Source organism: Ranitomeya variabilis, chromosome 2 (genome assembly GCF_051348905.1).
Source record: "Ranitomeya variabilis isolate aRanVar5 chromosome 2, aRanVar5.hap1, whole genome shotgun sequence".
Taxonomy (NCBI): Eukaryota; Metazoa; Chordata; class Amphibia; order Anura; family Dendrobatidae; genus Ranitomeya; species Ranitomeya variabilis.
The window spans coordinates 985,304,129-985,332,060 of NC_135233.1; the positions used below are offsets into that span (position 1 = coordinate 985,304,129).

Below are 27,932 nucleotides of genomic sequence, written 5' to 3' on the forward strand. Positions count from 1 at the left end.
CAAATGGTTCTCATTGTATGAAGTTACTTTAAAGAGGATCTGCCAATAGGTTTCTCAATAGAATTTTCATACATAAATCTTTGAAGAGACTAGTGTACTTACATCGAAATTCAATGTCACAATGGCTGAATAATCCTTCTTGAAAGTTTCCCTGTCTGTTATTAAAATATTAATCTTAATATCAAGTTTCCACAGACACTCGGACAAGGATTTTCAAAATAAATCCACCAGTCTCATCGGGTCTAAGAGATCTATTTAATGTACCATTTTATAGTCCGGCTCATTTATTTGGTTTTGCTGTCATCTCTTGTACCTTGTATTAACAGGAGGCCTAGCTCTCCTTTATGAGCTAAGTATTTCTTCTGTTTAGCGTCCCGTGGATGGGTGTCTCAGTCGGGGCCCTGTCCTGCTCTGGCCTTATTCACATTCACAAGGTTTTCATACTAGAGACATGTTAGGATCGTCCTGATGGGTACATCTTGCTGTGGTTTGATGACTTATACTTTTTTGATCGATATAGCCTTATCTAAGCGCCCTATGTTATTTACATGTACTATTACTATTTACTTCGTGTAGGATATATGCTCATTTTGTTTTTGTTTTGTTTTTTATCTATTTAATAATGCATACAGTTTATATTGTGAAATCACATGATGAGTATGCTTTAAAAAAAATCTGCAAAAAATACTAAATAAATTTGATAATTTTTATCATTTCTTGTTCTAGTTTGCATTGCAGAATATGAAATCTATGATGTCTACAGCATAATTTATATTCTGGCTATTTTGTGGCTCTTCCATGCAGCGTGAACATGGGATTTTGTGAAATCTCATACACAACACTGCGGCAGTAATATGCTGCAGATTTATTGCCCCCAAAATTGCAATGGAAAATGTTCTGCATATTCCCCCCGAGGGAACGTAATAGACGTGACCTGTCAGGAGGTTATTCTGATTGCGGCTGAGAAAACATTTTGAAATATTGGTATCTTCAATACTTGAAGAAATGGTCTAGGTGTTTTGCCCGACCTGTTTTAGTATGGCTTTACCACCAAATCTTGTCCTTACACTCAAACGTCAATAATATATATATATTGTAAGAATCATGTCGGTCTGGTAGTCGGGGGCAGGTATATCTCGCCCAGGTATTTGTCCTATGTGAATTAGGCCGCTCAGTATCTTCAGGATACCGAGGGGTTAATAAGTGCAGGAATAAAGGCTGACAAGCTGGAGGTTTCAGGTGTCAGCCTGGGGCACACAGATTGCCTGTCTGTGTGAGACAAACGTGAGTGAGAGCGGTGCTCAAGGACTGTATGTTGTTAGCTGGGTGGGAGAAGCCCCCCCAGTTGTTAGATAGCAGCTTATTTGTTTAGTTAGTGCCGGACAGGCTAGGATTTATTTTTATGTTTTGTTTTTCCTATGTTGCTTTCACGTTAATAAATCTGACCTGAGGTCAGTCATCTTGGAAACCTGCTGTCGCCTCAGAGTTCAATGCACAAACCACGTGACCTTTGACCCCAGCAAAGGCGATCCCGGAGTGTTTTGTTACATTGTGGTGGAGAACGCGGGCATCACGTGGCACAGGCGACAGTATAGAAGACGTGGTGAAAGCCCTAGTACAGTCCACTGCCGTACAGCAGCAGGCCACTGCCGCACAGCATGAAGCTAATCGCTTGATGGCCGCACAGCTGAAGGAGTTATTGGACATGACGGTTGCAGACCGCCAGCTTCTCCAACAGGTGGCGCAGAGCCTGGTGAGCATGCCTGAGGTAGACCCGGAAGCAGAGTCCAGAAGGATCCATGTGAGTCGGTACTGGCAAAAGTTGACTGCAGAAAATGACGTCGAAGCATACCTGACAACGTTCGAGCGGACGGCGTTGAGGGAGAAGTGGCCGAAGGCACGATGGGCCGATTTGATTGCTCCGTTTCTCTCCGGCGAGGCCCAAAAAGCTTACCATGACTTAGACCCGGAAGTCGCTCAGGACTTTGAGAAGCTGAAAGTTGAGATCCTGGCCCGGCTAGGTGTGACGACGGCTGTCCGTGCGCAGAGGGTACACCAGTGGACCTACCAGCCAGATAAACCGCCGCGGTCTCAGATGTTCGACCTGATCTACTTGACAAAGAAATGGCTGCAACCCGAGGTACTGACAACCCCAGAAATAATTCAGCGGGTTGTCCTGGACAAGTATCAGAGTGCTACCTCCAGCGCTGAAAAGGTGGGTAAGCCAAGGAAATCCCACGACAGCGGATCAACTTGTAGAGTTGGTTGAGCGTTATTCCGTGGCAGAAGGACTTCCCGACGAAACCACTGGCACCCGGTCTGTGCCTTCTCCTCGTGGAACCGGTAAGACTGTTCCAGCGACTACGGGTGAAGGAAAATCGCCAAAAACTATGGGGGAGGAACACGGGGCTGCTCGCACTCCGAGACCGAGAGTGATGGACGGTGGGCTCAATAGGGGGCCTGTTAGGTGTTTCCGTTGCCGTGAGAAGGGCCATATTTCTGCGAACTGTCCTGTTACCACTGAACCCATGCAGTGCGATGTTACAGACTCTAAGAAACGCATGTCTTTGGTTACACGGCTAGTGAATGTGAATGCGGGTCAAAATGATATAGCGAAACACCTGTGTGAATTGTCTGTTGATGGGAAAAGTGTTGTGGCGTTACTAGACTCTGGAAGTGTGGTGACTCTGGTGAAAGCTAGTCTGGTGGCACTTCCATCGGGTTCGTCTGACAAATTTTCTGTAACGTGTGTGCATGGTGACACCTGTTCGTACCTAACGGCGGTCATATCGATTTCCACTCCCTATGGGTCTGTGCAACACAAAGTGGGACTCGTTCCCGCATTGTTACAGGATGTAATCCTGGGCAGGGATTTTCCCCATTTCTGGCAGTTGTGGGAGAATCAGTTGCTCCTTCACCGTAGCTGTGAATCTTTTCCCATGCCATCTGGAGGTCCCGAACTCCTAGAGGAGGTCCCACAGGCAGACGTTGCTGGGGAGGTTATTGAATCTAACATTCAGTTCCCCTTCTCAGTTATGGCGGGGGAAACTGAGGAAACTGAGGAAACTCAGCGAGAGGCGGAGGCAGACAGCCATCCAGCACCCTGCCTACCAGATTTGGGAGTCCAGTTGGATGACTTCCACAGCGAGCAAATGAGAGATCCTACCCTGACTCCGGCTAAGAAAAATGTAAAAATGATAGATGGGGTACCCGTAGAACCTGACACTAGGCTAGCGTACCCGTACATGGTTCTTGAAAATGATTTGCTCTACCAGGTAGAGAAAAAAGGGGAAGATATTGTGCAACAGTTAGTGGTACCCAAACCTTATCGGCGGAAGGTACTGGACCTGGCCCACGGACATATAATGGGGGGACATCTGGGGGTACAGAAAACCACAGAAAGGATATCGCATTGTTTTGTGTGGCCCGGAATACATAATGATGTGCGTAACTATTGTGAGTCCTGTCCAGAGTGCCAAATCTCTGCGCCTAAAACTCGGTTCTGTAGCCCTTTGGTACCCCTCCCTATCATTGGGGTCCCTTTTGAGAGAATTGGGATGGATCTGGTTGGGCCCCTTCCCCGGTCCGCACGTGGGAATCAACATATCCTCGTCATCATGGACTATGCCACTCGTTACCCAGAAGCCATCCCTTTGCGTAACACTGCTACCAAAACGATCGCCAAAGAGTTGGTACAAGTGTTTAGTCGGGTGGGAATTCCAAAACAGATACTCACCGACCAGGGGACTCCCTTTATGTCAAGGGTGATGAAGGAGCTCTGCAGGCTCTTACAAATAGACCAGTTGCGTACGTCTGTCTATCACCCTCAAACAGATGGCCTGGTTGAGCGGTTCAACAAAACCTTAAAACAGATGCTCCGGAAGGCGATAGACAAAGATGGGAAGAACTGGGATTACTTGCTACCCTATTTACTGTTTGCCATTAGGGAGGTTCCCCAGTCTTCCACGGGGTTTTCCCCTTTCGAACTGTTGTACGCCTGACGTCCCCGGGGACTGTTGGACGTCGCAAAAGAAACCTGGGAAGGTCAAGTCACTCCCTTTAAAACGGGGATCGACCATGTAACACAAATGCAGGAGCGTATTGCCGCTGTCATGCCCATGGTTAGGGACCATATGTTACGGGCCCAGGGAGCCCAGAGGCAAAGTTATGATAGAGGCGCTAACGTCCGTACATTTGCATCCGGGGATAGGGTGTTGGTCCTAATCCCTACAGTGGATAGTAAATTTCTGGCGAAATGGCAGGGCCCCTTTGAGGTCATGGAAAGAGTTGGTGAAGTATAAAGTGTACCAGCCCGGTAAGAGAAAACCAGAACAGATTTATCATGTGAATCTGATAAAACCCTGGAAAGACCGCTCTGCCCTAACGGCGGATCTGCCCCGTCCGGTTTGCGCACCTACCGTATTGGAGGTACAGATTGCCGAGACTCTCTCGGAACAACAAAAATCTGAGGTTAAGCAGTTTTTGTTACAGAACCGACAGTTTTTTTCGGAAAAACCTGGCCGGACTAAGCTGGTGAAACATGAGATTGTTACAGAGCCTGGTGTCACAGTTCATGTAAAGCCATACCGGATTCCGGAAGCACGCCGTGAAGCCGTCTCCCGGGAGGTGGTGGCAATGTTGGACTTAGGAGTCATTGAGGAGTCACACAGCTCCTGGTCCAGTCCAATCGTATTGATACCTAAGCCGGATGGCTCCATACGGTTCTGTAATGACTTTAGGAAACTGAATGCGGTTTCTAAATTTGATGCGTACCCTATGCCTCGGGTCGATGAGTTAATCGACCGGCTTGGCAAAGCCCGATATATTACGACCCTGGATCTAACAAAGGGGTACTGGCAGATCCCTCTGGCCGAGGCGGCCAGAGAGAAGACGGCATTTGCTACCCCGGAAGGGCTGTTTCAGTATGTTTACATGCCGTTTGGACTTCACGGAGCTCCAGCAACGTTCCAGAGATTGATGGATCGAGTCTTGAGGCCCCACAGACAGTACGCTTCGGCCTACCTGGATGACATCGTAATCTACAGCATGGACTGGGAAACTCACCTCCGGAAGGTACAGGCGGTGATTGATGACCTGCGAGACGCAGGCTTAACGGCAAACCCCAAGAAATGTCACATCGGGCTTGAAGAAGCCCGATACTTGGGCTACGTGATTGGCAGAGGAGTGGTTAAACCACAGATCGACAAAATACAGGCAATTCAGGGCTGGCCGCAACCAGTGAACAAGAAACAAGTACAAGCTTTCCTGGGGATCGCCGGCTATTATCGCCGGTTCATACCCAATTTTGCAGCCATGGCCACCCCGTTGACGGATCTTACCAAAGGGAAGGATTCCGTCATGGTAAAATGGTCCTCAGCGGCTGAAGAGGCCTTCCACAGCCTGAAACGAGCTTTGTGCTCTCAGCCCGTACTAGTGACTCCTGATTTCAGCCGCGAGTTTGTGGTCCAAACTGATGCTTCTGATACTGGGGTCGGAGCTGTACTTTCCCATGTGAGGGACGGAGTCGAACACCCGGTCCTCTACCTCAGCCGGAAACTGAATGTACATGAGCAGAGGTATGCCGTGGTTGAAAAAGAGTGCCTAGCCATTAAATGGGCTCTCGATTCCCTCAAGTATTACCTGGCAGGTAGGAAGTTTAGGCTGGTCACGGACCACGCCCCTCTCAAGTGGATGCACCTCCACAAAGACCATAATAGTCGGGTAACCCGGTGGTTCCTTGCCCTGCAGGCTTACTCTTTCACGGTGGAGCACCGCCCCGGGGTGCAAATGGGGAACGCTGATGCTCTGTCCCGGGTACACTGTTTCGAGAGTGTTCTTGCTCGACCTGAGTGGTCTGAGCAGGGGGGGAGGATATGTAAGAATCATGTCGGTCTGGTAGTCGGGGGCAGGTATATCTCGCCCAGGTATTTGTCCTATGTGAATTAGGCGGCTCAGTATCTTCAGGATACCGAGGGGTTAATAAGTGCAGGAATAAAGGCTGACCAGCTGGAGGTTTCAGGTGTCAGCCTGGGGCACACAGATTGCCTGTCTGTGTGAGACAAACGTGAGTGAGAGCGGTGCTCAAGGACTGTATGTTGTTAGCTGGGTGGGAGAAGCCCCCTGTCACGTTACTGGCGATACAGGACTGAAGGTCAGTGGCCGAAGCAGATGTATACAAGTGACCGGACCGTGGAAAGACCTCTGGAGATGCAATATATGGCAGTGGCAGTTCAATATATCCGCAGATGCAAGGACCAGCCCAAGCAAGGGCCGGCCTGGATAACACACGTGCACAAAGTCCGTATGAGCAGCAGGAGTTCAGGGTAATAGCAGCAGAATATCAATAAGAAGCAGGAAGATGCCAGCAAGACACCTTCCAACCAGGAGCTCAGAGATTGCTTCACTCAGTTAGACTGAGCACACAAAATACTCAGCAACAGGAAGCTGCACAGGGCCAGGTATATATAGTAGGTCCAATCAAGCTCAATCAGGGCGGGGACAAATCAGCAGGGCAGGTGATGATCTCTATCCCAGACGAAGTTCATATGGTTTCAGGCAGAAGTCAAGCAAGTTCCAAATAGCTCATCAAGCAAAGGAACAGACTAGCAAACAAAGGGTCGCAGGTTCAAATCCTAACAATACTCCCCTCTTAACGGCGGCCTCTGGACGCAATTTGCCCAGGCTTTTCAGGATACCGCTGATGAAATTGTCTAATCAAACGGGGAGCATTGACATTGCCTACCGGTTCCCATGAATTTTCTTCTGTGTCGTAGCCCTGCCATTTGATCAAATATTGTAAACCATTTCTATGAATTCGAGAATCCAAGATCTTCTCCACCAGAAACTGCTCCTGTCCATCCACTTCAATTGAATCGGGAGGCGGAGGGAATCGCTCCGGGAATGGATTGGCTGTGGCGGCTTTCAACAAAGACACGTGGAATACAGGATGAATCTTCATTGATTTTGGTAGCTGTAAACGTACAGCCAATGGACTCACAATCTTATTGATTTTGTATGGTCCCACAAACTTCTGTCCTAATTTAGGAGAAGGAATCTTCAATTTCAAATTCTTAGTGGATAGCCACACTCGATCTCCAATCCTAAACGTGGGAGTAGGTCTACGATACCTGTCAGCAGCTTTTTTATATTTCTCCTGAGCTTCCCTTAATGTGTCTTTCAGGACATTCAGATTTTTCTGTAGGAGAGAGATTCTTTCTGCGACTGCTGGTATTAATGGCGCCACAGGATTCTTGGGAAGGATGTTTGGATGATATCCAAGATTTGCAAAAAATGGCGTCTGTTTCGTAGAGGCATTCTGTGAATTGTTGTATGAAAACTCTGCAAATGGCAACAAATCTACCCAGTCGTCTTGCAGATGGCAAATATAACAACGGAGATACTGCTCCAGTGTCTGATTCGTACGTTCTGTTTGACCGTTAGATTGCGGATGATAAGCGGTTGACAATCGTACCTTGATGTCTAGTGCTGAGCACAGACTGCGCCAAAATTTAGATGTAAATTGCACACCTCGATCTGAGACGACTTCATCCGGCACTCCGTGGAGACGAAAAACATTGCAAATTATCAGATCAGCTGTATCTTTTGCTGAAGGCAGACCTGTACACGGGATAAAATGCGCTGCTTTCGTAAGTCGATCCACTACCACCAGAATGGATGTCTTTCCCTTGGAATCAGGTAGATCCACTATAAAGTCCATTGAAATCGATCCCCATGGACGTGTTGGAATGGCAAGAGGCTGCAATAGTCCCATAGGAGATACACGTGGGGTCTTATGTCTGGCACAGATGTCACAAGACTTAACGTACTTCTTCACGTCTTCTTGAAAGTTTGGCCACCAAAAGAAACGTGACAAAAACTCCTGCGTTTTCTGTACCCCTTTATGCCCTGCAACTTTAGAGTCGTGTACTAGTTGTAGAACTTTTAACCGAGCTGCTTCTGGCACATATAGTCGTCGACCATCAGTCCATACTTGATTTTTGAAAAATAGGTGTATGTCCCCTGATGGACGTGATAGAAAAGAGTCTGTTTCGTATGCTGCTTTCAGATCTTCCAGCAAATCTCCATCATGTATTACTCCCACGATTTTAGTATCGGCCACAATAGGTTTGGGTGTTGTTACGAGGTTAACATCACTTGAATACATTCGGGATAATGCGTCTGCCTTCTTGTTACGGGAGCCTGGTCGATATGATATTACAAAATTAAACTGATTCAGAAACAGACTCCAACGGGTCTGCCGAGGAGAGAGGCATTTTGCAGACCTGATAAACTCTAGATTGCGATGATCGGTCAACACCAAAATTTGCTGTGCCGCTCCTTGAAGATGATGTCTCCACTCTTTGAATGCTGATATAATGGCGAGCAATTCTTTATTACCCACATCATAGTTCTTTTCGGCTAAGGACATACGTTGTGAGAAAAATGCACATGGATGCAGCAACTTCTTTTCCCCTGTCCTCTGAGAGAGGATAGCACCGACCGCACAGTCTGAGGCATCCACCTCGATGATGAATGCCAATTCTGGGTCAGGATGGCGTAATATGGGAGCCGTCGTGAATTTCATTTTTAAACGAGAGAATGCTTCTTGCGCCTGGGGAGTCCAGATGAAATTTGCTCCTTTTTTTGTCAGTTGCGTGATGGGTGCCACAATTTCTGAAAAATTTTTAATAAAACGTCTGTAAAAGTTGGCGAACCCCACAAAACGCTGGACCTCTTTCACATTTTTAGGGATAGGCCACTCGGTGATAGCTTGCGTTTTCTTAGCATCCATCCGTAATCCTTGAGGTGAAATGACATATCCCAAGAACTGGATCTCTTCTCGATGGAATTCACATTTTTCTAATTTAATATACAATGAATTCTCTCTTAAACGTTCTAGCACTCGTCTTACGTGCGTTTGATGTTCTTCCAAAGAGTTAGAAAAAATCAGGATGTCGTCTAGATAAACGACCATGAACTGGTCCAACAGGTCTCGGAAAATATCATTCACCAAGTGCTGGAAAGTAGCTGGAGCATTGCAAAGTCCAAAGGGCATCACTAGACTCTCAAAGTGTCCATATCGGGTACGGAAAGCTGTCTTCCACTCATCCCCAGGTCTTATACGTACTAAGTTATATGCCCCACATAAATCTAACTTAGTGAAGATCTTTGCACATCGCACCTTTTCTAGGAGTTCCGGGATCAATGGTAAGGGATAACGATTTTTAATCGTCACTTTATTAAGCTCCCTGTAGTCCACTACTGGCCGAAGGGTTCCATCCTTCTTTTTAACGAAGAATATAGGAGCTCCAGCGGGCGAGGATGATGGACGAATGAATTTTTTGTTCAGATTTTCTTCAATAAATTCTTTGAGAGCCTTTAGTTCAGGACCTGCTAGAGGATAGATAGTTCCAAATGGTATAGCCGCCCCTGGGAGTAGCTCTATTGGGCAGTCGTATGGTCGATGCGGGGGAAGTGTATCTGCCCCCCTCTTGTCACAGACATCTAGAAAATCTTCATACACCGCTGGTAGCTGAGGTAATTCTGAATTCTGGGCTGTTTCTAATGTTGACTCACTTGTAACTTCCGCCCGAACGTCCATTACGGGGAAACTGATCTTTTTCATCTCCCAGTCGATGCTAGGATTTTGCTTCTGTAACCAGGGCAGACCTAAAATAATCGGAAAATGTGGGGAAGAAATAATTAGGAATGTCAACATCTCGCGGTGCTGTGGCTCAATATAGAGCTCCAAAAGTCCTGTCTCATGGTCCACTGGCCCCGAATTCAGTGGAGATCCATCTACTGTCTCCATCACAATAGGTGAACGTCTTTTTTGCACCTCTATGCCATGTTTTTGAGCAAACGCAGAATCCATGAAAATCCCGCTGGCTCCCGAATCGATCATGGCTGATGCGGTGATCCACAGGGAGTTGACCTTCAGTTTAATTGTTACAAAATAATGGGATTCTCGGTTCTCTTTCCTAACATGTGGAGCTATGGATGATATAGACTGGATCTCATCCTTAGCATAATCAGTCTCTGTAATGTAAGTCTCCTCGTCGTAGGAGTCAGGGTCCATTATGGCCGCCACCATTTTTCGTGAACGGCTTGTGGGACGACTTGGACAGTTAATGAGAAAATGTCCTGCTTCCCCGCAGTACAGACATAGATTCTCTTTAAATCTTTGTTCTCTTCGTTCTGCACTCGCTCGTCTCTGGATCGCGTCTACTTGCATCGGCTCTGATTCTGTATCCCGGGGATTCCGGCTAGGCACTTCTTTGATGACCGATGGCAGGGAAGAGTTATATGAGTTAGTTGAGCGATTCATGGAATTCCACTTCTCTTGTCGTCGTTCAGACAGACGGGTATCAATCCGGATGCAATGTTTGATGAAATCATCCAAATCTGAAGGGGTCTCTCCACGGGCAAGTTCGTCTTTTACTGCACTAGAAAGTCCTCTTTTAAAGAAGGTTACTTTTGCTGCATTATTCCATTCAGTGTCGACGGCCCACCTCCTATACTCCATAGCATATTCTGCAACGGGACGTTTGCCTTGTCGTAATGCCAGCAACGTTGATTCAGCTGTAGCTGCACGATTTGGGTCATCAAACATCTGCTGCATCGCCCGAATGAACTCATTCAAATTGTCTAAACGTGCGTCCCGAGTCTCAATCAGAGGATTAGCCCAAGCGATCGCTTTGTGGGTTAACAGCATAATGATGCATAACACCTTTGACCTATCGGTCGGGAACTGATTAGGATGTGTATCGAAGAACAGATAGCATTGGTTTAAAAATCCACTAAATTTATCTCGATCACCTCCAAAACGAAACGGTGGCAATTTGGGGGGCCTGTCAGACGTTGAGACGGAAGCTTGTCCTTCTAGCTGTGTAATTCGGACAGTCAACACCTGTACCGTATTCTGCAAATCTTGGATAGTTTGTTGGAGATTCTGTACATTATGGTCGCTTTGTATAATAAATGCATCCATCCGTGCTTTTCCATTCATCTGTTCGGCGTGCAAATTGGACATTGCACCCTGCAGCTTTCTGACACGTGTATCCATAGTTTCTGCCCCAGCGGCCTCCATTTTTGGGCTGAGTATCCTGTCACGTTACTGGCGATACAGGACTGAAGGTCAGTGGCCGAAGCAGATGTATACAAGTGACCGGACCGTGGAAAGACCTCTGGAGATGCAATATATGGCAGTGGCAGTTCAATATATCCGCAGATGCAAGGACCAGCCCAAGCAAGGGCCGGCCTGGATAACACACATGCACAAAGTCCGTATGAGCAGCAGGAGTTCAGGGTAATAGCAGCAGAATATCAATAAGAAGCAGGAAGATGCCAGCAAGACACCTTCCAACCAGGAGCTCAGAGATTGCTTCACTCAGTTAGACTGAGCACACAAAATACTCAGCAACAGGAAGCTGCACAGGGCCAGGTATATATAGTAGGTCCAATCAAGCTCAATCAGGGCGGGGACAAATCAGCAGGGCAGGTGATGATCTCTATCCCAGACGAAGTTCATATGGTTTCAGGCAGAAGTCAAGCAAGTTCCAAATAGCTCATCAAGCAAAGGAACAGACTAGCAAACAAAGGGTCGCAGGTTCAAATCCTAACACCCCCCCAGTTGTTAGATAGCAGCTTATTTGTTTAGTTAGTGCCGGACAGGCTAGGATTTATTTTTATGTTTTGTTTTTTCCTATGTTGCTTTCACGTTAATAAATCTGACCTGAGGTCAGTCATCTTGGAAGCCTGCTGTCGCCTCAGAGTTCAATGCACAAACCACGTGACCTTTGACCCCAGCAAAGGCGATCCCGGAGTGTTTTGTTACTATATATATATATATATATATATATATATATATATATATATATATATATATATATATATATATATATAATTTTTTTTTTTCCTTTGTGCTTTTAATGTCATTAATGCAGCTTCCCACGGAAGGATGTAATAAGTGTAAGCTTTAGGTGATTAATCTCAGTAGGAACTACTAAATGCATGTAATTCATGTGAGTGCAGTAATTCCTTACTCCATATTGAGGATAAAGGTTTTGCTGGTAATTCGTTTTTCCTTTTTACCATCCTAATGTACAACTCATTTCATCAATTAGGCGGCTACTTCAACACTGACGAACCTTGTCCCAGGGGAGAGATTCTGATCGGTGGCCCCAATGTGACCATGGGATACTACAAAAACCAGCAGAAGACCAAGGAAGACTTTCTAGTTGATAAAAATGGCCAGCGCTGGTTCTGCACTGGGGATATCGGAGAATTCCACGCCGACGGTTGCCTAAAAATAATTGGTAAGTGTTAACCAGTGAGTAAAACATTCTTCTATATTCCATTGTAACATGAAGCTAACAAGTTAATTTTTGCCAAAAATTGCCTAATTTTTCCCTCCCTGCAAGCTTTATGGTTCCAGTCCTGCAGACATATTCGGGGTCTCACTTCTTGTTGCCTCTGGGACTTTTTCCCATGCACGTGTCGGGGCAACTCAAGTGCTTCTGGGTGGGCATATAAAAGGGGGTGATGGAAGAGGGTACCCCCAGTATCTGCAGCACCGGAACCAGAATAGTGTAACTTGCTAGTGTGAGATTTGTTTAATCGCTCTTAGTATCTTTAGTCAATATGTATAAATATATATATGTATGTGTGTGTGTGTGTGTGTGTGTGTGTGTGTGTGTGTGTGTGTGTGTGTGTGTGTGTGTATATATATATATATATATATATATATATATATATATATATATATATATATATATATAATTGTCTAAGGGTTTTTCCGTCTGTCTGTCTGTCCTGGAAATCCCGCGTCTCTGATTGGTCGAGGCCGCCAGGCCTCGACCAATCAGCGACGGGCACAGTATCGACGTAGATGTCATAATGGTTGCCATGGCGACGATGATGTAATAAAGGTTGCCTCGACCAATCAGCGACGGGCACAGTCTGCCGCGAATTCTGGAATCATCATTGTCCATATACTACGGGGACATGCATATTCTAGAATACCCGATGCGTTAGAATCGGGCCACAATCTAGTATATATATAATTGTCTAAGGGTTTTTCTGTCTGTCTGTCCTGGAAATCCCGCGTCTCTGATCTGATCAGCGACGGGCACAGCATGGCGACAATAATGTCATAATGGAAATCCCGCGTGTCTGGCGGCCTCGACCAATCAGATACGGGCACAGTATCGACGTAGATGTCATAATGGTTGCCATGGCGACGATGATGTCATAAAGGTTGCCTCGACCAATCGGCGACGGGCACAGTCTGCCGCGAATTCTGGAATCATCATTGTCCATATACTACGGGGACTGTTATGATCTGGTGGCCTAAGAGCAGCATGGGACGTACTCTGGAGAAGGTGGTACCTGTACTGACCGCAGACCCTGAACCTAACACCGCAACTAGAAGTAGCCGTGGAATGTACCTAGCGCTCCCTAGACATCTCGACACAGCCGGAGGACTAATTACCCCTAGAGATAGAAAAGGGAAAACTATCTTGCCTCAGAGAAAATCCCCAAAGAACAGGCAGCCCCCCGCAAATATTGACTGTGAGAGGAGAGGGAAAAAATATTCACAGACTGAAATGAGAATTTAGCAAAGGAGGCCACTTCTAGCTAAATAGAAAGGACAGGACAGAGTACTATGCGGTCAGTATTAAAAAAACTAGAAAATATCCACCACAGAAAATACAAAAACTCCACAGCTAACTAAAGATATGGAGGGTATATCTGCATCTCCAGAGATACCAGCTTGGCTAAAAAAAATCCTAATACAGACCAAGCTGGACAAGACAAAACATAGAAAGGAACTGAGCAATAAGACCACAACATGTGGACAGCAAATCAAGGCCAGAACTTATCTTTGATGAAAAGAACTGCAAAGCAGAAGGAACCAGGCAGAGATGTGAATCCTCCAGGAACAATGGACAACTGGCACTGACTAAAGGGTGAAACAAGACTAAATAGCCCTGTCCAAATTGCAAAAGGTGAAAACACCTGATAAATGCTGTGATTCAGAGACAGCAGCGCTACCACTTACAACCACCGGAGGGAGCCCAAGAGCAGAATTCACAACAGTACCCCCCCCCTTGAGGAGGGGTCACCGAACCCTCACCAGAGCCCCCAGGCCGATCCGGACGAGCCAAATGAAAGGCACGAACCAAATCATCAGCATGAACATCGGAGGCAACAACCCAAGAATTATCCTCCTGGCCATAACCCTTCCATTTGACAAGATACTGAAGCCTCCGCCTCGAAAAACGAGAATCCAAAATCTTCTTAACCACATACTCCAACTCCCCATCAATCAACACCGGGGCAGGAGGATCAACAGAGGGAACAACGGGCACCACATATTTCCGCAACAAAGATCTATGAAAAACATTATGGATGGAAAAAGAGGCTGGAAGGGCCAAACGAAAAGACACTGGATTGATAATCTCAGAAATCCTATAAGGGCCAATAAACCGAGGCTTAAACTTAGGGGAAGAAACCTTCATAGGGACATGACGGGAAGACAACCAGACCAAATCCCCAACCCGAAGCCGGGAACCAACAGCGACGACGGTTAGCAAAACGCTGAGCCCCCTCCTGAGACAACACCAAATTGTCAACAACATGAGCCCAAATTTGCTGCAACCTGTCAACCACAGAGTCCACCCCAGGACAATCAGAAGGCTCAACCTGCCCTGAAGAAAAACGAGGATGAAAACCAGAGTTACAAAAGAAGGGTGAAACCAAGGTAGCAGAACTAGCCCGATTATTAAGGGCAAACTCGGCCAATGGCAAGAAAGCCACCCTATCATCCTGATCAGCAGACACAAAGCATCTCAAATAAGTTTCCAAAGTCTGATTAGTTCGCTCGGTTTGGCCATTTGTCTGAGGATGAAATGCGGAAGAAAAAGACAAATCAATGCCCAGCCTAGCACAAAAGGCCCGCCAAAACCTAGAAACAAACTGGGAACCTCTATCGGACACAATGTTCTCCGGAATGCCATGCAAACGAACCCGAACCACATGCTGAAAAAACAACGGAACCAAATCAGAAGAGGAAGGCAACTTAGGCAAAGGTACCAAATGAACCATCTTAGAAAACCGGTCACAAACCACCCAGATAACTGACATCCTCTGGGAAACCGGAAGATCCGAAATAAAATCCATAGAAATATGCGTCCAAGGCCTCTCAGGGACCGGCAAAGGCAAAAGCAACCCACTAGCGCGGGAACAGCAAGGTTTGGCCCGCGCACAAGTCCCACAGGACTGCACTAAAGAACGCACATCCCGTGACAAAGAAGGCCACCAAAAGGACCTACCCACCAAATCTCTGGTACCAAAAATCCCAGGATGACCGGCCAACACAGAACAATGAACCTCCGAAATCACTTTACTAGTCCATCTGTCAGGAACAAACAATTTCCCCACTGGACAGCGGTCAGGTTTATCAGCCTGAAATTTCTGAAGAACCCGTCGTAAATCAGGGGAGATGGCAGAAAGAATCACCCCTTCCTTCAGAATACCGACCGGCTCAAGGACCCCAGGAGAATCAGGCAAAAAGCTCCTAGAAAGGGCATCAGCCTTAACATTCTTAGAACCCGGAAGATACGAGACCACAAAATCAAAACGGGAGAAAAACAGGGACCATCGGGCCTGTCTAGGATTCAGCCGTTTGGCAGACTCGAGATAAATCAGATTCTTATGATCGGTCAAGACCACAATACGGTGCTTGGCCCCCTCAAGCCAATGTCGCCACTCCTCAAATGCCCACTTCATAGCCAACAACTCACGATTGCCGACATCACAATTGCGTTCCGCAGGCGAAAACTTTCGAGAAAAGAAGGCACACGGTTTCATCAAGGAACCATCAGAATTCCTCTGAGACAAAACGGCCCCTGCCCCAATCTCAGAAGCGTCAACCTCAACCTGAAAAGGAAGAGAAACATCCGGCTGACTCAACACAGGGGCAGAAGTAAATCGGCGTTTAAGCTCCTGAAAGGCAGAAACAGCCGCAGAGGACCAATTAGTAACATCAGCGCCTTTCTTTGTCAAATCGGTCAGGGGTTTAACCACACTGGAGAAGTTGGCAATGAAACGGCGATAAAAATTAGCAAAGCCCAAAAATTTCTGAAGGCTCTTCACAGATGTGGGCTGGATCCAATCATGAATGGCCTGAACCTTAACCGGATCCATTTCTATAGATGAGGGAGAAAAAATGAAGCCCAAGAAAGAAATCTTCTGTACTCCAAAGAGGCACTTAGACCCCTTCACAAACAAGGCATTATCACGAAGGATCTGAAATACCATCCTGACTTGTTTCACATGAGACTCCCAATCATCTGAAAAAATCAAAATATCATCCAAATATACAATCATGAATTTATCAAGATAATTCCGAAATATATCATGCATGAAGGACTGAAACACAGATGGAGCATTAGAGAGTCCGAATGGCATCTCAAGGTAGTCAAAATGGCCTTCGGGCGTATTAAACGCAGTTTTCCATTCGTCCCCCTGCTTAATACGAACCAGATTATATGCCCCTCGAAGGTCAATCTTAGTAAACCAACTAGCCCCCTTAATCCTAGCAAACAGATCAGAAAGCAAAGGCAAAGGGTATTGAAATTTGACCGTGATCTTATTCAAGAGGCGATAATCAATACAGGGTCTCAAGGAGCCATCTTTTTTGGCAACAAAGAAAAAACCTGCTCCCAATGGTGAAGAAGATGGCCGAATATGCCCCTTCTCCAAGGACTCCTTCACATAGCTCCGCATGGCGGTATGTTCTGGCACAGACAGGTTGAAAAGTCGGCCTTTAGGGAACTTACAGCCTGGAATCAAGTCAATAGCACAATCACAGTCCCTATGCGGTGGAAGGGAACTGGACTTGGGCTCATCGAATACATCCTGGAAATCTGACAAAAACTCAGGAATTTCAGAAGAGGGGGAGGAGGCAATTGACATCACAGGAACGTCACCATGAACCCCCTGACAACCCCAACTAGTCACAGACATAGATTTCCAATCTAATACCAGATTATGCACCTGTAACCATGGGAAACCCAGCACAATAGCATCATGCAAATTATGCAACACCAAAAAACGACAATCTTCCTGATGGGCTGGCGCCATGCACATGGTCAGCTGTGTCCAAAACTGAGGTTTATTTTTAGCCAACGGTGTAGCATCAATGCCCCTCAAAGGAATAGGACTCTGCAAAGGCTGCAAGGGGAAACCACAACGTCTGGCAAATTCTAAGTCCATTAAATTTAGAGGGGCGCCTGAATCCACAAATGCCATGACAGAAAATGACGATAATGAGCAGATCAGGGTCACAGATAACAGAAATTTAGGTTGTACAGTACTGATGGTAACAGAACTAGCGATTCTCTTGGTACGCTTAGGGCAATCAGAAATAACATGAGCAGAATCGCCGCAATAAAAACACAACCTATTCTGACGTCTGAATCCTTGTCGTTCAGCTCTAGACACAATCCTATCACACTACATAGGCTCAGGACCCCGCTCGGAAGACAATGCCATAGTGTGCACAACTCTGCGCTCGCGCAAGCGCCGATCAATCTGAATGGCCAGAGACATAGAATCATTCAGACCAGCAGGCGTGGGGAACCCCACCATAACATCTTTAACGGATTCAGAAAGACCCTTTCTGAAGATTGCCGCCAAGGCATCCTCATTCCATTTAGTCAGAACAGACCATTTTCTAAACTTTTGGCAATATGATTCTGCCGCTTCTTGACCCTGAGACAGGGCCAACAAGGTCTTCTCAGCATGATCCACAGAATTAGGTTCGTCATACAATAACCCAAGCGCCTGAAAAAAGGTGTCTACATTAAGCAACGCCGGATTCCCAGGTTCCAGGGCAAATGCCCAATCCTGGGGGTCACTACGCAGCAGAGATATAATAATTTTAACCTGCTGGATGGGATCACCAGAGGAACGGGGTTTCAGAGCAAAAAACAGTTTACAGTTATTTTTAAAGCTCAGAAATTTGGACCTATCCCCAAAAAACAAATCAGGAGTTGGAATTCTAGGCTCTAAAACTGGAGTCTGAACAATATAATCGGAAATACCCTGTACTCTAGCAGCAAGTTGATCCACACGAGAAACCAGTCCCTGAACATCCATACCAGCGCCGCACTCTTGAGCCACCCAGAGGCAAAGAGGGAAGAGAAAAAAAAAAACACAACAGACTACAGAAAAAAAAATTAGACAGCACTTTCCTTCCCTTCTTCTGAGATGCGGTTAACTCATTGTTGGCCAGTTGTACTGTTATGATCTGGTGGCCTAAGAGCAGCATGGGACGTACTCTGGAGAAGGTGGTACCTGTACTGACCGCAGACCCTGAACCTAACACCGCCACTAGAAGTAGCCGTGGAATGTACCTAGCGCTCCCTAGACATCTCGACACAGCCGGAGGACTAATTACCCCTAGAGATAGAAAAGGGAAAACTATCTTGCCTCAGAGAAAATCCCCAAAGAACAGGCAGCCCCCCACAAATATTGACTGTGAGAGGAGAGGGAAAAAACATACACAGACTGAAATGAGAATTTAGCAAAGGAGGCCACTTCTAGCTAAATAGAAAGGACAGGACAGAGTACTATGTGGTCAGTATTAAAAAAACTAGAAAATATCCACCACAGAAAATACAAAAACTCCACAGCTAACTAAAGATATGGAGGGTATATCTGCATCTCCAGAGATACCAGCTTGGCTAAAAAAATCCTAATACAGACCAAGCTGGACAAGACAAAACATAGAAAGGAACTGAGCAATAAGACCACAACATGTGGACAGCAAATCAAGGCCAGAACTTATCTTTGATGAAAAGAACTGCAAAGCAGAAGGAACCAGGCAGAGATGCGAATCCTCCAGGAACAATGAACAACTGGCACTGACTAAAGGGTGAAACAAGACTAAATAGCCCTGTCCAAATTGCAAAAGGTGAAAACACCTGATAAATGCTGTGATTCAGAGACAGCAGCGCTACCACTTACAACCACCGGAGGGAGCCCAAGAACAGAATTCACAACGGGGACATGCATATTCTAGAATACCCGATGCGTTAGAATCGGGCCACAATCTAGTTTATATATATATATATATATATATATATATATATATATATATATATATATATATATATATATATATATATATATATATATATATATATATATATATATATATATATATATATATACTAGCTGTACTACCCGGCTTCGCCCGGGTTAATGACTGCTGTTAGCAAAATAGAATGTGTTAACAAAAATTTATTCTGCACACAAAAACCACAAAACAAATAGATAGAAATGTAATTATTAAAAGGCAAAAACTAAGCAAATAGAAGCATTTCACAACATATATTAGCTTTGTTATACTGAGAATGTCTTTGTTGCCTATATTAACCAATCAGAGCTCAGGTTAATTAACTGTAGCAAAATAGAAGCTGAGCTGTGATTGGTTGCTATTGGCAGCCTGATAAATCCCCAGCCAACAGGAAGCCCTCCCCCCTGGCAGTATATATTAGCTCACACATACACATAATAGACAGGTCATGTGACTGACAGCTGCCGTATTTCCTATATGGTACATTTGTTGCTCTTGTAGTTTGCTTATTAATCAGATTTTTATTTTTGAAGGACAATACCAGACTTGTGTGTGTTTTAGGGCGAGTTTTATGTGTCAAGTTGTGTGTGTTGAGTTGCGTGTGGCGACATGCATGTAGCGACTTTTGTGAGATGAGTTTTGTGTGGCGACATGCGTGTAGCAACATTTTGTGTGTTGAGTTGCATGTGACAGGTTAGTGTAGCAAGTTGTGTGCAGCAAGATTTGTGCATGGCGAGTTTTGCGCGTGGCGAGTTTTATGTGTGGTGCATTTTGAGTATGTGCAAGTTTTGTGTGAGGCAACTTTTGCATGTGGTGCAACTTTTGTACATGTGGCAATTTTTCTGTGTGTGCAAGTTTTGCATGAGGTGAGTTTTCCATGAGGTGAGTTTTGCACGTGTGGCGAGTTTTGCGTGAGCCTAGTTTTGCATATGGCGAGTTTTGCATGTAGCGAGTTTTGAGTGGTGACTTTTGTGTTTCGACTTTTATGTGGCGAGGTTGGTGTGTGTGTGGTGAAATGTGTGCTGAGGGTGGTATATGTGTTCAAGCACGTGGTAGTGTGTGGCGCATTTTGTGTTTGTGTTCATATCCCCGTGTGTGGTGAGTATCCCATGTCGGGGCCCCACCTTAGCAACTGTACGGTATATACTCTTTGTCGCCATCGCTCTCATTCTTTAAGTCCTCATTGTTCACATCTGGCAGCTGTCAATTTTCCTCCAACACTTTTCCCTTCACTTTTTCCCCATTATGTAGATAGGAGCAAAATTGTTTGGTGAATTGGAACGCGCGGGGTTAAAATTTCACCTCACAACATAGCCTATGACGCTCTCGGGGTCCAGACGTGTGACTGTGCAAAATTTTGTGGCTGTAGCTGTGACGGTACAGATGCCAATCCCGGACATACACACATACATACATACACACATTCAGCTTTATATATTAGATATACCTGTATGTAATCTCCTGTATATAGTATATACCTGTGTGTCATCTCACCTATATATAGTATATATCTGTGTGTCATCTCCTGTATATAGTATATACCTGTATGTCATCTCCTCCTATACATAGCATATACCTGTGTCATCTCCTCCTGTATATACTATATACCTGTAGGTAATCTGCTCCTGTATATAGTATATACCTGTGTGTCATCTCCTCCTGTATATAGTATATACCTGTATGTCATCTCCTCCTGTATGTAGTATGTACCTGTATGTCATCTCCTCCTCTATATAGTATATACCTGTGTGTCATCTCTCCTGTATATAGTATATATCTGTGTGTCATCTCCTCCTGTATATAGTATATACCTGTGTGTCATCTCCCCTGTAAATAGTATATACCTGTGTGTCATCTCCTGTATATAGTATATAGCTGTATGTCATCTCCTCCTGTATTAGCCCTCGTTCACACGTTATTTGGTCAGTATTTTTACCTCAGTATTTGTAAGCTAAAATGGCAGCCTGATAAATCCCCAGCCAACAGTAAGCCCACCCCCTGGCAGTATATATTAGCTCACACATACACATAATAGACTGGTCATGTGACTGACAGCTGCCGGATTCCTATATGGTACATTTGTTGCTCTTGTAGTTTGTCTGCTTATTAATCAGATTTTTATTTTTGAAGGATACCAGACTTGTGTGTGTTTTAGGGCGAGTTTCGTGTGTCAAGTTGTGTGTGTTGAGTTGCGTGTGGCGACATGCATGTAGGGACTTTTGTGAGATGAGTTTTGTGTGGCGACATGCGTGTAGCAACTTTTTGTGTGTCGAGTTGCATGTGACAGGTTAGTGTAGCAAGTTGTGTGCAGCAAGTTTTGCGCATGGCGAGTTTTGCGCGTGGCGAGTTTTATGTGTGGTGCCTTTTGAGTATGTGCAAGTTTTGTGTGAGGCAACTTTTGCATGTGTTGCAACTTTTGTGCATGTGGCAATTTTTCTGCGTGTGGCAATTTTTCTGCGTGTGCAAGTTTTGCGTGTGGCGAGTTTTGCACGTGTGGCGAGTTTTGCATGTGGAGAGTTTTGCGCGTGGCGAGTTTTGAGCGGCGACTTTTGTGTTTCTACTTTTATGTGGCGAGGTTGGTGTATGTGTGGTGAAATGTGCACTGAGGGTGGTATATGTGTTCGAGCACGTGGTAGTGTGTGGCGCATTTTGTGTGTGTGTTCATATCCCCGTGGTGGTGTGATTATCCCATGTTGGGGCCCCACCTTAGCAACTGTACAGTATATACTCTTTGGTGCCATCGCTGTCATTCTTTAAGTCCCCCTTGTTCACATCTGGCAGCTGTTAATTTGCCTCCAACACTTTTCCTTTCATTTTTTCCCCATTATGTAGATAGGGGCAAAATTGTTTGGTGAATTGGAAAGCGCGGGGTTAAAATTTCACCTCACAATATAGCTTTGACGCTCTCAGGGTCCAGACGTGTGACTGTGCAAAATTTTGTGCCTGTAGCTGCGACGCCTCCAACACTTTTCCTTTCACTTTTTCCCCATTATGTCGATAGGGGCAAAATTGTTTGGTGAATTGGAAAGCGCGGGGTTAAAATTTCACCTCACAACATAGCCTATGACGCTCTCGGGGTCCAGACGTGTGACTGTGCAAAATTTTGTGGCTGTAGCTGCTACGGTTCAGATGCCAATCCCGGACATACATACATACATACATACATACACACACACACACATTCAGCTTTATATATTAGATATATATATATATATATATATATATATATATATATTTATTATACACTGCTCAAAAAAATAAAAGGAACACTAACATCCCACATCCTAGATATCACTGAATGAAATATTCCAGTTGTAAATCTTTGTTCATTACTCAGTGGAATGTGTTGAGATCAATAAAACCTAAAAATGATCAACCTAATAATCCCACGGAGGTCTGGAGTTAAAATGATGTTCAAAATCAAAGTGGAAAATGAAGTTTCAGGCTGATCCAACTTCAGTGGAAATGCCTCAAGACAAGGAAATGATGCTCAGTAGTGTGTGTGGCCTCCACGTGCCTGTATGATCTCCCTACAATGCCTGAGCATGCTCCTGATGAGGCGGCGGATGGTCTCTTGAGGGATCTCCTCCCAGACCTGGACTAAAGCGTCCGCCAACTCCTGGACAGTCTGTGGTGCAACGTGACATTGGTGGATGGAGCCAGACTTGATGTCCCAGATGTGTTCAATTGGACTCAGATCTGGGGAACGGGCGGGCCAGTCCATAGCTTCAATGCCTTCATCTTGCAAGAACTGCTGAACTGCTGACACACACTCCAGCAACATGAGGTCTGGCATTGTCTTGCATTAGGAGGAACCAAGGGCCATATGCACCAGTATATGGTCTCACAAGAGGTCTGAGGATCTCATCTCGGTACCTAATGGCAGTCAGGCTACCTCTGGCGAGCACATGGAGGGCTGTGTGGCCCTCCAAAGAAATGCCACCCCACACCATTACTGACCCACTGCCAAACCGGTCATGCTGAAGGATGTTGCAGGCAGCAGATCGCTCTCCACTGCGTCTCCAGACTCTGTCACATGTGATCAGCGTGAACCTGCTTTCATTTGTGAAGAGCACGGGGCGCCAGTGGTGAATTTACCAATCCTGGTGTTCTGTGGCAAATGCCAAGCGTCCTGCACGGTGTTGGGATGTGAGCACAACCCCCATCTGTGGACGTCGGGCACTCAGAACATCCTCATGAAGTTGGTTTCTAACCGTTTGTGCAGACACATGCACATTTGTGGCCTGCTGGAGGTCATTTTGCAGGGCTCTGACAGTGCTCCTCCTGTTCCTCTTTGCACAAAGGCTGAGGTAGCGGTCCTGCTGCTGGGTTGTTGCCCTCCTACAGCCCCCTCCACGTCTCTTGGTGTACTTGCCTGTCTCCTGGTAGCGCCTCCCGCCTCTGGACACTACGCTGACAGACACAGCAAACCTTCTTGCCACAGCTCGCATTGATGTGCCATCCTGGATGAGCTGCACTACCTGAGCCACTTGTGTGGGTTGTAGAGTCCGTCTCATGCTACCACGAGTGTGAAAGCACAACCAACATACAAAAGTGACCAAAACATCAGCCAGAAATCATCGGTACTGAGATGTGGTCTGTGGTCCCCACCTGCAGAACTACTCCATTATTGAGGGTGTCTTGATAATTGCCAATAATTTCCATCTGTTGTCTATTCCATTTGCACAACAGCATGTGAAATTGATTGTCAAACAGTGTTGCTTCCTAAGTGGACAGTTTGATTTCACAGAATTATGATTTACCTGGAGTTATGTTCTGTTGTTTAAGTGTTCCCTTTATTTTTTTGAGCAGTGTGTGTATATGTATGTATATACAGTGGGGCAAAAAAGTATTTAGTCAGTCAGCAATAGTGCAAGTTCCACCACTTAAAAAGATGAGAGGCGTCTGTAATTTACATCATAGGTAGACCTCAACTATGGGAGACAAACTGAGAAAAAAAAATCCAGAAAATCACATTGTCTGTTTTTTTATCATTTTATTTGCATATTATGGTGGAAAATAAGTATTTGGTCAGAAACAAAATTTCATCTCAATACTTTGTAATACATCCTTTGTTGGAAATGACAGAGGTCAAACGTTTTCTGTAAGTCTTCACAAGGTTGCCACACACTGTTGTTGGTATGTTGGCCCATTCCTCCATGCAGATCTCCTCTAGAGCAGAGATGTTTTTGGCTTTTCGCTTGGCAACACGGACTTTCAACTCCCTCCAAAGGTTTTCTATAGGGTTGAGATCTGGAGACTGGCTAGGCCACTCCAGGACCTTGAAATGCTTCTTACGAAGCCACTCCTTCGTTGCCCTGGCGATGTGCTTTGGATCATTGTCATGTTGAAAGACCCAGCCACGTTTCATCTTCAATGCCCTTGCTGATGGAAGGAGGTTTGCAATCAAAATCTCACGATACATGGCCCCATTCATTCTTTCATGTACCCGGATCAGTCGTCCTGGCCCCTTTGCAGAGAAACAGCCCCAAAGCATGATGTTTCCACCACCATGCTTTACAGTAGGTATGGTGTTTGATGGATGGAACTCAGTATTCTTTTTCCTCCAAACACGACAAGTTGTGTTTCTACCAAACAATTCCAGTTTGGTTTCATCAGACCATAGGACATTCTCCCAAAACTCCTCTGGATCATCCAAATGCTCTCTAGCAAACTTCAGACGGGCCCGGACATGTACTGGCTTAAGCAGTGGGACACGTCTGGCACTGCAGGATCTGAGTCCATGGTGGCGTAGTGTGTTAATTATGGTAGGCCTTGTTACATTGGTCCCAGCTCTCTGCAGTTCATTCACTAGGTCCCCCCGCGTGGTTCTGGGATTTTTGCTCACCGTTCTTGTGATCATTCTGACCCCACGGGGTGGGATTTTGCGTGGAGCCCCAGATCGAGGGAGATTATCAGTGGTCTTGAATGTCTTCCATTTTCTAATTATTGCTCCCACTGTTGATTTCTTCACTCCAAGCTGGTTGGCTATTGCAGATTCAGTCTTCCCAGCCTGGTGCAGGGCTACAATTTTGTTTCTGGTGTCCTTTGACAGCTCTTTGGTCTTCACCATAGTGGAGTTTGGAGTCAGACTGTTTGAGGGTGTGCACAGGTGTCTTTTTATATTGATAACAAGTTTAAACAGGTGCCATTACTACAGGTAATGAGTGGAGGAAAGAGGAGACTCTTAAAGAAGAAGTTACAGGTCTGTGAGAGCCAGAAATCTGGATTGTTTGTTTCTGACCAAATACTTATTTTCCACCATAATATGCAAATAAAATGATAAAAAAAACAGACAATGTGATTTTCTGGAATTTTTTTTCTCAGTTTGTCTCCCATAGTTGAGGTCTACCTATGATGTAAATTACAGACGCCTCTCATCTTTTTAAGTGGTGGAACTTGCACTATTGCTGACTGACTAAATACTTTTTTGCCCCACTGTATATATATAAGCTTGGGCAGCTTTCATATAGGTGCAAAGCAGAATGTGTAATTTGCCACTTATCGTTACTAGCATGGGCATATATTCATTGATTTCTTACAATTGCCCAATATTATTCCCGTGCTTTCCTACAAGCACATCTTTTCTGGTTGCCTATAAAAGGCAGGTCATAATAATGCGTCAGTCTGCTCCATACTTGTGCCGTCTGGATGACCAAAATTAGCCATGTGATCCCAGCCTTTCAAACTGCATTTTGCAGTGTCCTCTTTCCTTATACACCAGGACATTTCCCCACTCATATGTCAAACTAATCCCTGCTAAACGGAGCATTTTGCAGCAATAGTCCTTGCAAATAAGTATACAACACAATATGCACCATATCTTTTTATGAGTTATTAACACATTAACACAGGAGCCCAAGGTTCATTCGCTTAACATTTGCCTTTGACAGGCATCTCATGGAGCTTAAATCTTATACTATCATTGTATACACAGATTCAACACCTTAGATTATAGGTTGAACTCAAAGGACTTGTTTTCTTTCAAAATTAAAACTATGAAAGTGCTATTAAAGAAAATTTGGCATCAGGTTTTGCTGCTTTTTGCAATTTGAGAGCAGCATGATGTAGGTAGGGGCAGAGACCCTGATTTCAGGGATGTATCACTTACTAGGCTGTGTGTTGTAGTTTCAATAAAATTAGCGTTTTATCAGCAGGAGATTATCACTGCAGGACTAGGTGTCTTGTGCCTCCTCACACCCCCACCACTGATTGCAGCTTTCTGTGTACTCTGTATATTTATGTAAAGTTGCCAATCAGTGGTGTGGGCGAGGTTATATAGGGCTCAGCATTCAGAGATCTGCAGCAGAGAAAACAGGGATTGCATCACAACTGCTTCATCCAGTAAACTAAGTGATGCTTTACTGCAATCGGGGTCCCTGTCCCTACATCATGCTGCTCTTAGATTACATAGCAAAAACCTGCTGACAGATTCCCTTTAATATTTTTACTACCTGAAATATGATAGATGCAGACAGTGTGATTGTGCCATTTATGTAAACTCCTATGACTAGTTATTTCAATTAATTGGCATATCAAGATAATTTGACCATCACAGAGCGCAGTTCTGCTCTTAGAATTCGCTATCACTTTGGTGGGCTTGCAACAATGGATACGTAGGGGAAATGTCTGACCAGCCGCTTCTTCCACAGGCTGATCAGCGAGACTCCTTGGCCAGAAGCCATTAAATAATTTGAGAACCTCCCCAACTTCATTTTAAAGGGCATGAAGATTTGACAAGACCTTTTATAGTCTTTTTAGAATATAATACACTTGTGAAAATGGATATAAAGGGATTTTCCGACCTCTTGATAAAATCCTGCGGTCAGTCTGACTGTGGATTGTGAATGGTGACGGTGCGCAATGTGCAAACTGTCACGATTCCCTTGTATTTTCAACCCGAGTGGAAACTAAATTCTTATCCGCTTCTCTCTATTTTGTATAAATGCTAAATAGAGGTTCTGTGTTGCTAATTATGTGCAATCTCCTACTTTACGACTCCCTTTTTCTCAATGAGGTGATTCTCTCTTGTTTTTAGCATGAGATGCTAGCCCACATAAATATATCTGAATATACGATGAAACTATTAAGGTACCAGTTTCCACACTTTCTATCCAATACTCTCTTTAACTCCTGTAAGTTTTCCAGTAGTCCGTGTACTAAAGACTCCAATTCTAGATTTCCTGTAATCTCCTCTTGGCACTTAATTGTAGTTGCTCTGTAATCACTAATTAGACTGGATGCAACTAACAGAATGGTCCATTTAACACACTGACCCATTTGTGAACTCGTGGGCCTCCTCTCCGGTTGGCGATGGTGCTGTACCCGTACACAGTGTAGTGATCTGCATAATGGAGTAGAGGCTGTGGTCATCTCTATGGGAGTTAGTGATTTCCCTGCTTCTTGATAAAGCCCTGGGCTTATTCCTCTTATTCCAATTTTTGGGCTAAATGTTCTTTTGTTTTGTACTTTTAGAGAGATTGCTGAGGTCTGTATTTCAGGCGCTCATATCTTGTCCTCTGGTTATCATTACTTGGGCTCTGTTCACATCTGCATTGGAAGCAGAGTTTAGCACTTTTTCACAGATTTAATCATAGTTACATGGAGAACATAGCACCTCTTCAAAAATATGGACACCTTGGCAAAGTCTGAAATGGGGTCCAGACGGCAGTATTTCAATGTCTGTATATGGTCATCTTTGTTCGGCCTGTATGTGGGGGCCTCCTGGACCTGAAGTTACCAATGTCAGTATATGGACATCTTTGCCTGGACTGTGTGTGGGGGC

The 27,932-nt window shown here is 45.1% G+C and overlaps 1 protein-coding gene across 3 annotated transcripts in view; it reads left to right on the plus strand.

The window, feature by feature from the left end:
• ACSL3 (acyl-CoA synthetase long chain family member 3) overlaps window positions 1-27,932 on the plus strand; it is a 118,615-nt gene that overhangs the window by 78,924 nt on the left and 11,759 nt on the right. For all 3 annotated transcript variants that reach the window (XM_077290891.1, XM_077290889.1, XM_077290888.1), the window contains exon 12: window positions 12,126-12,317. In XM_077290891.1, the coding sequence (XP_077147006.1) occupies window positions 12,126-12,317 (192 nt within the window). The remainder of the gene's footprint in view (window positions 1-12,125; window positions 12,318-27,932) is intronic.